Below are 16,849 nucleotides of genomic sequence, written 5' to 3' on the forward strand. Positions count from 1 at the left end.
TGCGTTGGGAAGATCCCCTAGAGTAGGAAATGGCAGCCCACTCCAGTATTCTTGCCTGGAGAATCCCATGGACAGAGGAGCCTGTGGCTACAATCCAAGAGGTCGCAAAGAGCTGGACACGACTGGGCACTCACACAGAAAGTGACACCAAGCGCTCTGCCTCCCAGTCCAGGTGATCACGTGATCAAAGAGCAACCGGTGTCCAAAAGGAATAAGTTAGGTTTTCCAAGGACCTCTAGTTACCGAGGGAGCCTGTGGTGGGTGCTGTTAATGCCCCATCTAGATCCCCTTGGCTGGCCAACGCGGCCATCCACTCCCAGCTGCCCTGTGCGTTGGCCACTAAGAACGCAGAGCTACCCAGTTCTGACAGCTGTTCTTGGCTGATGCGGGGCTGTCTCATGGACAAGTTAAGCCCACATACCTCCCCCTTCCAGTCTACGCCAATGGCTCACTTGATGCAGGGTTCAGAAAGACCTTGCCTCAAATAGTGACCAGACTTAGGATGCAGTTGACATTCTAGAGCCAATGAAATCAGAAGCAAGCTCATCTCCCACTAAGACTGCATCCTTACTTAACTCCTTTTCTCCCCAGAACACTCTCTGTATGTAACGCAGGCATTGGAATTCTGTCTCAAGCCCTGCTTCTCAGTGGCCCAGCTTAAGAGAGTCGGTACCTGGAGTGGTCCTAAGAAGCAGAGTCTAAGGATAGGATTTCAGGTGCTTGCTAGGATGCTGACAGCTGTGGAAGATGACCATTATCTTGGGGGAGCTGGATGGGAGAGTGGTAGATGGGGGTGCATTGGCTTATTCAATCTCTGGTGTTTAAGAACGTGGTGGAAATTCTTTAAAGCTGAAATTAGGTGGCCACTGATGCTTGAAAGAGGCAAAACGACTGCCTCCAGGCAATCTCTTACCAATATACAGCAAAGCCAGAAGGATCTGCTTAGCAGCCTGTTAAGCAGCAGTCACCTGCAGTCACAAGGCAGACATTTCTGAGGACCAGGCTCAGGCTCACTGAAAAGGAGCTACTTCCCTGGTGGTCCAGTGGTTGAGGATCCACCTGCCAGAACAGGGGTCATGGGTTCGATCCCTTGTCTGGGAAGACTCCACATGCTGCAGGGCAACTAAGCCCGTGTTCCACAGCTACTGAGGCCCGCGCTCTAGAGCCTGTGCTCTACAGTGAGAAGCTGGAGCACCGCAACTAGAGAAAGCCTGCACACAGCAACGGAGACCCAACACAGCCATGAATAAATTTAAAATAAGTTTTTTAAAAAGGAGCCGAACTTCAGAAATGGTCAACTCCTTAGTCATGTTTACTCACCAACACCACAGTCAGGGCTCTGATAAGGAAGAGGTGGGACCCCGAGACTAAGGGTGAAACCCTAACAGCGGTAGAACCTCAGACTCGTCGGAAGCTCTGGGGCCTGCAGAAGAGGCCTGCACCCATCCCATCCCCACAACCTGAAGACCACGCAGAAGCCTCGAAGGAGGCAGGTACCCCACAGGACCATGAACTCTCCAGGATCTGCCCCAAAGCACCACCTGGCTGCTAGACCGATCACTAAGATTGGGCCTCACTGGGACTTCCCTGGTCCAGTGGTTAAGACAGACTTCCAGTGCAGAGGACTCATGTTCAATCCCACATGCCTCAGGCCAACTAAGCCCATGCGCCACAACTGTAAGACCCAACACAATCAAAAATAAATATTAAGAAATTTAAAAAAGAATGCATACTATCCTAAACCATGATTAAACATGGTTCTGGAAGTCTGCCCCTCCCCACCATCAAAGCAAGATATTTGTATTCGAGTGGAGACAACCTTATTCTCATTAGCATGTTATACTTCCCTTTGGGGAAAAAGAGAAAATACATAAGACCCATTGAAGAGTTTTCAGAAAAGTGACTTATTAACATGACTATTTAAAAAGTCAATTGCACGTGCATTTTCTTAATGCCATTGAACTATACACTTGAAAATGGTTAAAATGATAAATCTTGTATATATTTTACCACAATAAAAAAGTCAACTGAAAAAAAAAAAGTCAACTGAAATCTATACATGCGTGTGTGCATGCTGAGCGGCTTCAGTCATGTCTGACTCTGTGCACCAAGTGGACTGTAGCCCGCCAGGCTCCTCTGTCCATGGGACTCTCCAGGCAAGAATACTGGAGTGGCTTGCCATGCCCTCCTCTAGGGGATCTTCCTGACCCTGGGATCAAACCTGCATCTCTTCTGTCTCCTGCATTGGCAAACACGTTCTTTATCACCAGTGCCACATGGGAAGCCTGAAATCTATATATCAGTTCAGTTCAGTCGCTCAGTCGTGTCCGACTCTTTGCGACCCTATGAATCACAGCACACCAGGCCTCCCTGTCCATCACCAACTCCCTGAGTTCACTCAAACTCATGTCCATCGAGTCAGTGATGCCATCCAGCCATCTCATTCTCTGTCGTCCCCATCTCCTCCCACCCCCAATCCCTCCTAGCATCAGACTCTTTTCCAGTGAGTCAACTTGTCGCATGAGGCGGTCAAAGTATTTGGAGAAGACTCTTGAGAGTCCCTTGGACTGCAAGGAGATCCAACCAGTCCATTCTAAAGGAGATCAATCCTGGGTGTTCATTGGAAGGACTGATGCTAAAGCTGAAATCTATATATAACAATATCCAAATTAGAAAAATAAAAAAAAATTATCTCAAGGGCTAAACAAAATACTAAGGAATAAATAGCTTGAAAAACATTCAAGACCCAAAGGAAGACTATCTAAATGAAGAGACACACTTCAGTTTGTAAAGATTTTAAGAATAGGGCTTTGCTGGGGGCTCAGTGGGAAAGAATCTGCATACCAATGCAAGAGATTCCGGTTCAATCCTTGGGTCAGAGGATCCCTTGCAGAAAGAAATGGCAACCCACTCCAATATTCTTGCCAGGGAAATCCCATGGATAGAAGAGCCTGGTGGGCTACAGTCCAATGGGGGTCGCAAAAGAGTTGGACACAACTTAGCAGCTAAACAAACAACTGATCCCAAGGAGATTTTTCTCTGACCTAGGAAGATCCCACATGCTTCAGAGCAACTAATCCGGTGCACATCACAACTATTGAGCCTGTGATCTGGAGCCCGGGGAGCCCCCTAGCCCACGCTCAGTGACAAGAGAAACCATTGCAATGAGAAACCTGTGCACTGCAACTAGAGTAGCCCCCGCTCTCCATGACTAGAACCTGGCCCCTCTGCATTGGGAACTTGGAGTCTTGGTCTTTGGACCCACCACTCAGCATTGGTTTAGTTGTTGAAAACCTTTGACTGTCTTCTGGAGCTTTGATAAGGGTCATTCTGACAGTTTTTTGGCAGGATTTTCAGTGTTAGAGTCGGCCCCTTGAGGTTCATATTCTACCATTTTTGCTGACATCACTCTTAAGAGTTTCTTTTTTTAATGCCAATTTTGTTTGGGCTTAACATAGAAGTGATGTTACATGTGGAAAATACAGGAAACACGATCATGGGAGCAGAGGAGGGAGTTCTTCAGAAAGTTCACCAGTCTCTTGGATCTTCTATTATTCCATTTCTCCCACTTCTCTTTGAAAAATGGTGCAAACTATATATCAAGGTAACTTTGTCATCCATATAGATGGTGAAGTTGGGAGTAGTAATTCTGACTGAGGAGTAGGATGGCTGAAACAGAGTCGGGGACTACAGCCTTCCATGAACATAAAGGAATGACACAAAAGTCAGAAGATGAAGACAGAGAAAAGGACACTCAGGTTTCAAATGAGGGAGGAGAAATAGTTGTGAAAACATGTTTACTGTGAAATAAGGGTGCAGCTGGCTGGCTGGTCAATAAAGATACGTTAACAACATCTTATCTTTGAACAAAACCATAGTGTGTATTATTACCATAATGATTAATATGGTTCTTGTTTTTTTCTTTTTTGGACCAATGTAAAACAAAAACAAGAATGAAAATAAGATGAGAGAGACAGTCAATACAATCAGTGGAAACCCAATTAGGGCATAAAACTTTGGCTGATTACAAAACATAGGTATGTGAAGTCAACTGGTCTCTAAGTCTTAACAGTAACAACTTAGAAATGCTTGAAGCAGTGACTTTCATCACAGTAGATGAAACAAAACAGCAAATAATAGTAAATAACCTCAGTGCTTATATGAAGAACATGATCAAACATAACTGAGTGATAGTTGCTGAATGCAGAGTTATAACACAATATTGAATAGGTATCATGTATCTCAAATTAGACTGCAACTGTGATGAAATTGATTCCAAGGGGATTCTTTCTGGAACATAATAAATTGCTTACAGGGCAAATGTATAAATCCTTTTAATTAAGTTACAAGCATAATGTCATGCATCCCAAGAGGATTACTTCTGGAAATTAGTAAAAATGATTTAAATGTTCTCCAGGCAACAAACACATTAATTTATGAGTATAGTTATTTACATGGACCACCTTCCCCTCCAAACAGTTCACACTTTCATTCATTCATCAATTTTCCAGAGTATCCACTGAGCATCATACAGAGAAAAATGACTAAGAGATACATAAACAGTGCTTGTGTTAATGGGGTTTTCACTGTGCTTTTATGGGGAGGGGACTTGGAGGGAGAAAGAGAAATTGGTTTCAAAAATGCAACATCTAGAATGAAGGTATGCTACATGCTATGAGAGGTGGAGGCATTTCCCAGATGCTGCTCGTGGTAAAGAACTGCCTGCCAGTGCAGGAGATGGAAGAGACCTGGGTTCGATCCCTGAGTCGGGAAGATCCCCTGGAGGAGGGCATGGCAACCCACTCCAGTATTCTTGTCTGGAGAATCCCATGGACAGAGGAGCCTTGCTGGCTACAAATCATAGGGCTGCAAAGAGTCGGACACGACTGAAGTGACTTAGCACACGTGGGAGACGGATGAAGTGCTGCGAAGTGCAGTGGGGGGCACTAACACAGGAGGATGAAGGGAATGCTGTGAAGGGAGTGTTTCAGGTTAAAGTGTGTCCCCCCACACACAGCAGATACATTTGTTAGGAGAAGCACACGATTGACAGCGCCCACCCTGGCCAGGCACCATAGTAACCATTTGCATGAGCTGTTTCACCACAGGAGGTCCTGGTAAGGAATGGGGCACTAATAAGCCTCCACCAACCAGAAGAGGTCGGGAAAGGTCAAAAGGAGACACCACCTGTCCAACCACCTCCCAGAATCCTTCTCTCTGGCATCCACCTTGGCTGAACAAGGCATGCACCACCAGGAAGGACTCTAAGTCAGAATGATCGGACAACCCGGCAACTAATCCCATCACCATAAAACCCAAGACTGCAAGCCATGAGACAGAGCAGTTCTCCTGGGTTCCCTTACCCTACTGCTCTCCACCCGGGTGCCCTTTCCCAATAAAATCTCTTGCTTTGTCAGCACATGTGTCTCCTTGGACAACTCATTTCCGAGCGTTAGACGAAAGCCCAGTTTCGGGCCCTAAAAGGGGCCCCGCTTCCTGCAACACATTCATGTCATCACTCCCACCACCTGAAAATATGACCTTATTTGGAGAGAGGGTCTCTGTAAAGGTAATATAATTAATGTGAGGTCCTTGAATTGGTCTGTAATCCAGGAATAGGCATCCTTATAAAATGGGGAAGTGTGGGGACTCCCTTGGCGGTCCAGTGGTTAAGACTCCATGCTTCCAATGCAGAGGGAGCAGATTCAGTCCCTGGTCAGGCAATTAAGATCCCAGATGTGAAAATGAAAGTTTCTCAGCCATGTCCAACTCTTTGTAACCCAACAGACTATACAGTCCATGAAATTCTCCAGCCCAGAATACTGGAGTGGGCCACTATTCCCTTCTCCAGGGGATCTTCCCAACCCAGGGATTGAACCCAGGTCTCCCATACTGCAGGTGGATTCTTTACCAGCTTAGGTTATTATGGATATCTTTTGGTTTTTTCCCTGTGGTCCATAACCTTGGACGTTCAGCCTGCTGAACTATGAGAAAACTCATTTGTTGTTTAAACCACCCACTCTGTGGCACTTTGTTATGGTGGGGCTCAAACAAACTAACAAAGGGTGGGAAGTCCTATGACATGTATAAATGCAATGAGTCAACATTTCATTACAGACCTGAGGGATAAGTAACTGGAAGTTGAGTGAAGTGGGGGCCAGGGTAGGGGAGCGTTCTGGACAGAAGCAACCAGATCTGCATTGATGGATCATGTGCTCTTATTTTCTGTATTTTACGATGCTGATGCTTTGACGTCTTAAAAAGCTTGCTGGCCAGGAGAGACTGTCCCAGAGCTAACCAATTCATAGAGATATCAAAGAGTACAATTAACCCATCCAAACCAACTGTCCCAAGCTTAAAGACCTCACCTCTTCCTAATCTCACTCTCACACAGGAGTCAACACTTCCTGTCCCCTAAATCACCCCAGGGCCAGCTACCAGGCAACTTGAGATAGTGAAGTCACTCAGTCTGACTCTTTGCAACTCCACGGAATGTAGCCCACCAGGCTCCTCTGTCCATGGGATCTTCCAGGCAAGAGTACTGCAGTGGGTTGCCATTTCCTTCTCCAGGGGATCTTCCCAAACGAGGGATTGAACCCTGGTCTCCCGCATTGCTAGCAGATGCTTTTACCGTCTGAGCCACCAGGGAAACCTTGAGATACCCCTATGGCAAAGGCTTCCAGAATTATTCCAACAAGCCAATCCTAAGCTGCTCACTCTGCTGTATTTTGCTTCTCCCATTAAAACTCCAATCAAAAAAAAAAAAACAACCCCAATCAAAGTCTGGCTCAGGCTTTCCCCTCACTCCTATCTCATGCCCCTTAACCAAAACCTGATGCTTTCCATTGCCCTGCGTGGCATGCGGTGACCCTGCTCTGGGACCCGTGAGTATAATCAACTTTCTTCCAAGTCTTGTTCTCATTTCCTTCTGTGGCTGCACCAACTTTACCATATGTACCCAACATTTATATTCTTAGGACACTGCAGGCTTGAAGGGGAGGGGCAAGGGGAAGAAATGGGGAGAAAGGAAGAAGAATGTCCAACTCACCTCAGTGAGTGTTGAAGACACAAATTATATACTTTCAGAAGAAATCTTCCTGTTAGGGAGATTCTAATGGTCAAAGGCTACGGAACTGACACTCCCACCAGAATCAGAGTGTCTGACCTGAGGGATGTCCGTCAGTGCTGGGAAGAAGATCAGCCTCCTAGGAGCAAAGAGGAAGGATGAGCATTAAGCAAGGGTATTTTTTTAAGTTGTTTTCTTTTTTTTTTTTTTTAATGTATTTCATTTTCAAAGTAATTATTAAATGTTACAATATTGTTGCTGTTTTTTTATGTTTTGGTTTTTTGGCTTTGAGGCATGTGGGATCTCAGCTCCCCCACCAGGAATCAAACCCATACCCCCTGCATTGGAAGGTGAAGTCTTAACCACTGGATCACCGGGGAAGTCCCTGAGCCTTTGCTGGTAGCATTAATACTGGCTACCAGCTAATAGCTGAGAGGTCCCTATGCCCCCAGGAACCTCTTCTTAAAAGGTTTAAAAACATTAACTCATTTACTATTTACAATAAGACTATGAAGTAGGTACAATTACTATTTCCATTTTACAGAGTAGAAGTTAAGTATGTCACTTGTGATCTCACAATTAGTGTCAGAACATATATTCCCAGCATTAAGCTGTATATACATGGATTTACTGAAAGACCAGAAAAGGCTAGGGACGTGGGATTTCCTAGGCAGATGGGGTAGCGTGTGCAAAAGCAGCAGTAAAAGAGACGGAGGGAGATCTCAGTGTGTAGATTGTCTTAAAGCGCTGCTGGAGAAAACTCACAACTCTTTCTGAAAAATATCCCAGCTTAGTACAATAAAGGAGGATTAAGGAATTTTGCTACCACCAGGGTGCTTTCTCTGATCTTGGTGTTGTCAGTTGGCAGAATGAAGAAGTCTCTTAGAAGAGTTGCTTCTAGGGCAATAAGGTAATACATACATCAGAGAAAATAAAATAATAATAATACTTGTTATCATGGTATTATATGGTCAGTACATCTTCTGTATGTCTGAATTATATGTTAACTCTTTAATTACATTCAACAACACAATGAGAAAGGGATAATTAGATTTGCATTTGACAGGTTCCAACAAATACAAGGGAATGGCTAACAAACAGAAGTGTGAAAGATCTACTAGGCAAATAAAAGGAGTGTGGGGCACACTAGCATAAAAAGGTGGCAATGGTAGTCAGAAAGGGGGCCTCGTGGGCAATCATATCGCACAGAAGTACAAATCCACTCTAGCTGGGGAATCTGAAAATATTTTCACCTAATTCGGTCATAGAAACTTTGCATGTGAGTAATATATAAAATGCAGTAATGGGGGACTTCCCTGGTGGTCTGTTGGTTAAAACTTTCCAGTCCAATGCAGGGGGCACTGGTTTGATCCCTGGTCGGGGAACAAAGGTCCCACATGTCGTGAGGTGTGGCTAAAATTAATAAAATAAAATGCAGTAATGAAAACATTCTCAAACTCACATTGCTGATTGATACAGCAAGTTGTAGAACAATAATACAACATTCAGCAAGAATCCAGAAACTAAAGTCCAAAATATACATTATTTTAGGGGCACATGGCCAGGCACAAAAGTGCATAGAAAAAGATTTGGACAAACTGAAGAGTACTTAATTCCAGAAAGGGGAAAGAAGAGGGGACAGAGTATAATGGCCAAATGGAACTTGACTCAAAAGGTTTTCTGGAAAAGTCTGCTTATTCCTTGTGCAATACTATTAACAATAAAAATTTTGTTTTGCCAAAGATACGATTTTGTTTTAGCTTTCACTGTTACTCATCTACGCTAACCTCTAGGCCAATGTCTGATTCCAGAAAAGAAATGTAACATTAAGGCGTTGGTGAGTATAACAAAGAAAATGCCTTGAGGGAATTCCAAACAATAATAGACAAAATAATTTCAACAGTGTAAAATTTTAAAGGTTGGTTCTGGGATTCCCCCCGGCAGCAAATTTGATGTGTCAGCTCCCCGAGGAGCTACTTTACAGCTGCTGGGAACAGGGAGGTATTAAATAATATGAAGTTCCCTTTCACAATTTTGTCTTTATGCTTTTATGTTTACAATCTTTGCTTACTAAGGGGAGTCATTCAAGACTTATTACAATGTTTTAAGTACTTATCTGAGCAATAAACTCATTCATTCACCCATTTAACTGCAGGGTTTTCCTCATGAGGCAATGTGCAGACCAGGGAGAAAAGAAATGATGGACCAGTTAGACATGAAGAGTTCTGCTTACTTGGGGAGGAAAGACCTAAATGGGGTCTGAGGGTCAGCGGGGGGGCTTTAGCCTTCTCCAGGGCAGCGGGGAGAGGTTGCCGGGAACGAAGGCTACGATCAAGCGGGCGGGGGCGCACCCAGGCCAGCCCTGCATCCCCGGCAGTCGCCCTAGAAGAAGCCCATCTGGCCGCGAGCTCTAGGGCTGCATCCACGTTGGACCAGCCCTGCCCTCCATAGTCGAAGGGGAAGAGGCGGGGCTTCAGCCAGGGCCCGCCCCCGACAGCGGAGGGCGGGAGGCCGGGGCGGGACTTCCGCCTCGCAAGGTGCCACTTCCGGATCCGGTGGCGATAGCTGCCGGGTCAGTTTAGAGCAGCGAAGCCCTGGCGATTGGTTTGAGTTATGGCGCGCACATCGCCGGGATGTTGGGCCGCAGCTCGAGGTGGATGGGCGAGGCAGAGGGCTACCTGGCGGGGACTGTGTCTGCGCCGCCTGCCACTGACTTCTCGGCCGAGAGCTCGGACCCCAAGCGTGATGGTGAGGGACCGGCCTGGGCATCTAGGTAGAAGGAGCAGCTCGTGGGTTTTGGAGAATGTATCCAGTTCACTTCCGTTAACCTTTGAGTAGAAAAGCCATAGCCGTCAGAAAATCCTCTCACCTTCACCGGGAAAATAAGAGGTGTCAGAGGATGACTCCCACCCGGTTCAGAGTTACTCGGATTTGGAAAATGACGCTCAACGCACGGCCCCTGGAGTCGTCTCCCAGGAGCCGAAACGGAAGGATCGAAGCTAACGGAAGAAAATAACGGCTTTGGGTTACAGTTACCAAGAGCTGCTGCCCACAAATAGGTCAATTCATTTAATTCTCATGTAACCTTGTAAGGTTGGATGAAGTGGGATTTTTACAAATGAAGAACTGAGAGAGGTTAAATAATTTGTTTAAAAATCACAGCTGCTAGTGTTTAAAAATTACAGCTACTAGTGGTGGGACTCCGTGTAAACAAACTGGATACAGATGTTACTTATCGAGTTGTTTGTAATATTATCGGAGACGCCTATTTCTCCCTCAGCTGGAGGGATGGCCAAATTATGGAATATCAGGTTACAAAATACTGTGTTACACTAAACATGGAAGTTGCCCAGGACATAGTTCGGAGTGGAAAACAAAATGCAAGTTGCAGAAAAATGTGTTTTTAGCCATTGTTTTTGCAAAACCAAACCCTTTCGAAACAAAAACAATGCTGTTCTATTGTAGTACACACCTATCTGTGGAATTGAATAAAGATTGGAGTAATATATACTAAGCCGACAACTGTGTAGGGGAGGGAAAGGGGAGTCATAGGGATTTAAGAGGGTTATGGTAGAACAGAACTTTATTCTTACAAAGTTTAATAATTTGAGAAATAAAATTCTCCTGATGGTGCGAGGTATGAGAATATGGACATAAAAATAAAGGTTCTCAGGGACTCCCAAAAGAACCTTAAAAGTCATTTTTAACAGTGCAGTATTTCATTAGTCCCAAGGAAAGTTATCTCAAAACTGCCCTATTTCTACATTACATGGTTTATATTGGATGGAAACTGACAGGCGTTAAGTAAAATTAAATATTTTTTCAAATATGCATCCTGATATTTTCAGTTGAAATATTTTATAGCTTAACTTTATAAAATGGTGATTATTATTTATATATTCATTTTTAATATTAACAACTCACTGAAATCATATATCTGACTAGCCCTATATAAAAATTGTTGAAAACACTTAACATATCTTGCATGTTGCACTGGGGTTGAGGCCCAAAACTTAGAGAAGTCCAGGGATTGAAATAGGAGTAATACATTCTTAATTGCCAATATCCACGTTAAATCACCATTTCAAGTGTGTCTGTTGACAAAAGGAATGTCAAGAAACAGTTTTGGCCTGAGGATCCTTTAGTAATTGACCTTGTTTGGGGAAGTGAAGAGGAAAGCAGAAATAGATGTGCTTACCAGAGAAGTCTGTTCATCTGGGACTTGTCATCCCACACTGGCAAGACTGTACTGAGTAAGGGTTCTAATCCTGATGACATCACAGCTGTTGCCTGACAGCCAGGCAGATCAACAGAATCTTCACAAGGCATTACTTTAGGCTGTTCCTTACCCTGATAAGAGGCTGGAAATCTAGTTAAGCATATGTATTTATTATTGCTGTGTAATAAATTACCCCCCAAGCAAGCACTTATTTTTTTCCCACGGGTTTTTGAGGGTCAGGCATCTGAGAGCAGCAAAGCTTGGTGGTCCTAGCTCAGTCTCTCCTAAAGTGGGTGTCCACCCATTGTCTTGCTGCAGACATTTTAGGGTTCTGGGGAAGAAGAATCTGCTCTAAGCACACTTCCATGTTGTGGCAGGCTCGGATCCTCATCGCCTGGGCCTTGCTCACAACATGGCAATTGTGTTTCTCCCAGAAGGAGGGATGAGGGAGAGAAAGCAAGGTGGGAGTCACAGCATCTTTTCAACTAATCTTGGACACCTTAGACCATCAGTTCTCCATATGCTAACCATCATACAAACTAACCTTAGTACACTGTGAGTGGGAACTTGAAAAGGGCATGAAGACCAGTAGGAAGAGATCCGTGGGGGCCATCTGGAAGGCTAGCTAGCAAGGTGTCGTACCCTTAGTCAAACTCTCATGCTCCCTGATCATTGCTAGATACCTGCAGGGGGCTGGAGCTGTTAGAGTAAAAACAGAGGAATTGGAGACAAACTAGAGAAGACTGGATCCCAGTGTGTAACTTGGATAGTTCCTTAACATGGGACGAGTAAGTAGTTAGGAAAGATGACAAAATGGATCCAACCCCCAGTTTTACACAGTACACTAAGCACCTTATTAGTGACCTTATATACCTAAATATCTGTTTATTGATCCATCAAGCGGTATCTTCTAACTCCCCACCATAGAGATGAGAAATTTATACCTCCTCTTATCTCATTACCTGCAAACATGCATGGATAGACCACTAATTCTATTAAGGTTTATAGCACTTACCTTCTCTTCGGTAATCATCATTATTGATGTAACAGGATAATTGATAAAGGTAGCTACTGGGGACATCCTCTGATGTTACTGATCTGTCTCTCTCAATAGGTGACAAAGTCCATGTGAATATTGATGTGAAGGTTTCACAGGATGGGGAAGGTGAGAGACTGGGTAGGCATTTGTGTGTACACACACATACACAGGGACACACACATCCAGATGCATCCAAACACAACACCTACTCTGCCAAAAAGAGGGGCCTTCCTCAGGAATGCCATCCCCCACTTGGAGATCCCCACCCCTGCCACGAAGAAATTTCCATCTCTTTAGAAAGGTTTGTCTTCCCCAAGAGGAAAAAGCTATACTGTACATGCAGTAAAAGTGGAGAAGGTGGGCAAAGACCCTCTGTGCAGCCAATGGCCACCAGTTGTTCAGTCATTAAGGATTCTGTCCTGCTTCCTGTGTGACTCTGTCCCTGCTCTGGAAGCTGTGACCTCAGGAACCATCGCTGCTCTGGCCCCCCTCATGAACGCTGAAGTCATGAGTCTTAGTCATCTGCGTGGTCCCACAGACTGCCATGAGAGTGATGAGTGAAGACTGAAAAGGAACCCTGGGGCAGCTCTTGAAAGGCCCTATGGGCCTTACAGAGGAGTCTAAATTTTGTTCTCACGAGGTCTAACCGCTTCTCCAGCCATTCCTGCTTCCTTTCTCCTCTCCTGGCCTTTCTTTGAAATGAACTGGATTCATTCCTACTCCTGGGTGTTTTTTCTTTCTTTCTGTCTCAGGATACCTCCCAGGTCTTAATATTGATGTGTTTGTTTTTTTTTTAAAGAAACATAGGTACAAAGTGTGCGTGTGTGCTCAGTTGCTCAGTCACATCTGACTCTGCGACCCCACGGACTGTAGACCACCAGGCTCCTCTGTCCATGGGATTCTCCAGGCAAGAGTAGGTTGCCATGCCCTCCTCCAGGGGACCTTCCCCAACCCAGGGATTGAACCTGCATCTCCTGCGTTGCAGGTGCATTCTCTACTGCTGAGCCACTCAGCAGTAAAGCCCACAGGTACAGAGTAAGTACCCTTTATATTTTATTTCATTTTATTTTAAAATGTTTATTTATTTATTGGCTGTGTCAGGTCTTCATTGTGGCATGCAACTTTTACCTGTAACTAGTGAAATTTGTGCATCTTCTCCTGTGTTAGGGTCTTATGGGATTCCTTTTTGGTTACCTATATGTTTAGTATTGCATGTTTATCTGTATCATGTTTCTACTTTTTAAAAAATTGTAGGCAGCCTAGATATATTCTGGGCTTCCCTTGTGGCTCAACTGGTAAAGAATCAACCTGCAATGTGGGAGACCTGGGTTCGATCCCTGGGTTGGGTAGATCCCCTGGAGAAGGGAAAGGCTACCCACTCCAGTATTCTGGCCTGGAGAATTCCTACAGTCCATGGGGTCACAAAGAGTCGGACATGACTGATCCACTTCCATTTTCACTTTAGATATATTCTGGATATAGAATAAAAATTGACTCATGTTTTAGACTTGGACAAATGGGTGGATTATGTGCTAATATAAATAGATGGAGGATAGTATAAAAGTGTTAGGAGGAATATTAAGAGTTCACTTTCAGACACATTCCAGAAGCTTTTAAGACATCTGAGAGAACAAGCCTGTGTTGCGGAGGTACACTTGGGAGTTGTTAGGTTGTTGGTGGTATGTAACCTGATAGCGATGCACGTGGTTATCTCCTGAGAATTTGGGATGACATGACAAGAGCCCTACACAATTACACATTTGGAGAAGGAGGATCCAGAAAGGGATACTGAAAGGCTGAGATGAAGGACCAGTAAAACAGAGAACTAGAATTGTGTGATACCGTGGAGGTCAAGAGAGGAACGTGTACCTCCCCCCCACCCCCAGTTTTTGCCTGCGTGGGGTTTCATTGCACGGTTGTACCCTAACTGCTCTTCTATTTGGAATTTGGATTTAGTTCAGTGCTTTTCTATTATAGACTATACCTTGGTGGAGATATATATATATCGCTTTTTTTTTTTCTTTTGGTGGACATTCTTGTATTTGTCTTTTTTCCAGCACTCTATTTGCTTTGGTTATACATCTATATATAGGTAGAAGTGTGTGCTTATTTAAAAGCTTTTAACTATAAATTGCATGTCATTTTCTCAAAAGGTTGCCTTCATTATATTCCCACCAGAATGAGTTTGGTTTTTTCCTCTGTTCTGGTGGTGGTTGAAAAAAGTGGTGAGAGCCAGATAATGCACACCAACATTTTTAATGGTTGCAAAGTGTGCCACTGTATTGATGTTCATCATTCATCTAACCAATTATATTGTCCTGTTTTGGGTATCATAATTAGTGTTGCAATTAATACATTTTAGCTAAAACTTCTTGTTCAGTCTTAACCTGTTCCTTAGGATAAATTCCCAAAAGTGGAATTGATGAATCAGAAGTATTTGCATTTTTAAAGCTCTGCACATTTATTTATAGATAAATCACCCTCCTGAAAGGCTATGCCTGGTCCATCAGCAGGGCATGGAAAGGTTAATCCCTAGTCCCTGGGAGTTATTTGGAGAACTACATCCTTAATTGCTTCTACCAGGGTGAATACACCAGTAGACTATGAGGAAGCTTTGTTCAAATAGGTATTTTTTTTTAAGAGTAGATTAAAAAAAATTAATGTGGGATCTTATTTCCCTGACCAGAAATCAAACCCTCACCCTGACACATTGGAAGGGTGGAGTCTTAACCACTGGATCGCCAGGGAAGTCCCTCAAATGCAATTCTTAAACAATACCATTTTTGCACATGGCACTGGGGTTGAGCACACAAATCTGAAAGGAATTTTTTTTTTTTTTGGCTGCGCCAGGCCCCTTGTGGAATCTTAGTTGCGACCAGGGATTGAATTTAGGCCTTGGCAGTGAAAGCACCAAGTCCTTAACCATTGGACCGCCAGGAAACTCCCTGATTGGCTTTTTATTCCAGCTCTGCTATCTGATCTGCGGTCTAAGAACTTCCAACAGCATTGCGCCGGCGACCAAGTCATCAGAGACATCGGAGAGCAAAGAGAAGTTTTGCAGCCAGTGGCTTCAAACTACCGTTGTTGATCCGGTGTGGCCATGGGATCACTTCGAAAAGGCTGTCTAGGTTTGAAATCACCTCAGTTGAAAGTTGTCTCAAAACCCGCGGAAATTTTATGAGGCTGATTCACTCTGGAATCTATCTGGCATTTCCCGTTTTGTGGTGGCTTAACGGTTCAGCCAAACGGGTTCAGTTCTCGTTGAGACGAATCCTCTAGATGCTTCCGATTTTTCTAAAAAAAGAAAGCCAACAAATGACAAAGTCACCGACGTGTTCGCAAAAAGTAAACATTTGGATCAGAGTCCCTGCAGACGCCGGATTCTTAGGCTAGCACCGGAGTCCTGGCGGGAGATGTGAGAACGCTGACTAGCTGGGTGTTCAGGTCTCGAGGGCAGTGGAGCCGGAGCGCAGGCCCGGGTCAACCCCGGCGTAGCGGGGGGATCCCGCCACCGCCACTGCCGCGCGAGGACCAGCCCATCCGGCGCCGGCACTAGGGATGCGCGGCGCGGAACCAGCCTGTCCTCTCCGCGGAAGCGGGGCAAGGTCCCGAGACGGGGCGTGGCCTGAGACGGCGTCGCTCGGGGCGGGGGCGAGGCAGGTCTTCCGCCTTCCGAGCGGCTACTTCCGGATCCGGTGGCGGCCGCTGGGAGGGCCGAGTGCGGCTGGCGGGAGGGCTGGCTGACTGGCGTCCCGTGCGCGCCCGGCGATGCTGGGGGGCGTCTCTGGGGCCGCGGAGCGCGAGGCGGAGGGCGACGCGGCGGGGGGTGTGCCCGCGCCGCCCGCCATCGACTTCCCCGCCGAGGGCTCGGACCCCAAGTATGATGGTGAGGAGCACGGAGTGCGGGGGCCTTCCCCGCCCCCGTCCACCTTCATCCTCTGGCCCGGCAGTTGGCCGCGAGGTTCGGCCCAGGACCTGGACAAGTGGGGCTGGATCCGGGCCTGAACGGGGCCCAGCGGTGCAGGGTCGGAGGGGCCGCCTGGATTAGGAGAGCTCGTATTGAAACAGTTGTCTGCAGCCCGCTCGGTCGTTTCCCTTTCTGCTCCGCGGGTTTCCTCTGCGGCCTCGGGGCTACCGACGTGCCAGGCTGTTTTCTCTCTGGCTGTTTTCCAGCTCCTGAGCCCCGGGGCTCAGGTGATGAGCTTGAGCCTTGCAAACTAGTCGAATGCAACTTGGCAGACCCTATGCGCTGAGCAGTTTGGGTTGTTTTCATTGGTAGCTTCTCTTTGTCTTCTGCTTTACTTTTGCGTAGCTGAAGAGTTCTCATAGTGAAACAGTAAGGACATCATCCTCTTCTGTTAAGGAAGAAATCCAAGTTTTCTTGACGTTTTTAGTTACTAGGAGATAGGGCGTAAGTTCGTCAAGTGGTTCATAAAGAGAGGGGTGCTTATAACATTGAGTCTAACCAGTTCAAAATATCTAATATATTCATGAAAGTGCAGTAGGCTCTTCAGTGGTAACCAGT

General features: G+C 45.5%; 1 protein-coding gene across 6 annotated transcripts in view; it reads left to right on the forward strand.

Annotated features, from left to right (window-relative positions):
- Window positions 1-9,641: 9,641 nt before the first annotated feature.
- The window catches only part of EIF2AK1 (eukaryotic translation initiation factor 2 alpha kinase 1), a 32,508-nt gene continuing 25,300 nt past the window's right edge, over window positions 9,642-16,849 (forward strand). For 2 of the 6 annotated variants that reach the window (XM_055410321.2, XM_055410322.2), the window contains exon 1: window positions 16,004-16,210. In XM_055410321.2, coding sequence (XP_055266296.2) covers window positions 16,093-16,210 — 118 coding nt within the window. In that variant the 5' untranslated portion in view covers window positions 16,004-16,092. Of the gene's footprint in view, window positions 9,815-12,401; window positions 12,451-13,123; window positions 13,360-16,003; window positions 16,211-16,849 lie in introns of those variants that run through there. The other 4 variants (XM_055410324.2, XM_055410325.2, XM_088833179.1 and 1 more) reach the window with 3 other exon arrangements.

The sequence above is a fragment of the Moschus berezovskii genome, chromosome 27, assembly GCF_049115385.1.
Source record: "Moschus berezovskii isolate FMDL1 chromosome 27, NW_MosBer_1.0, whole genome shotgun sequence".
Taxonomy (NCBI): domain Eukaryota; kingdom Metazoa; phylum Chordata; class Mammalia; order Artiodactyla; family Moschidae; genus Moschus; species Moschus berezovskii.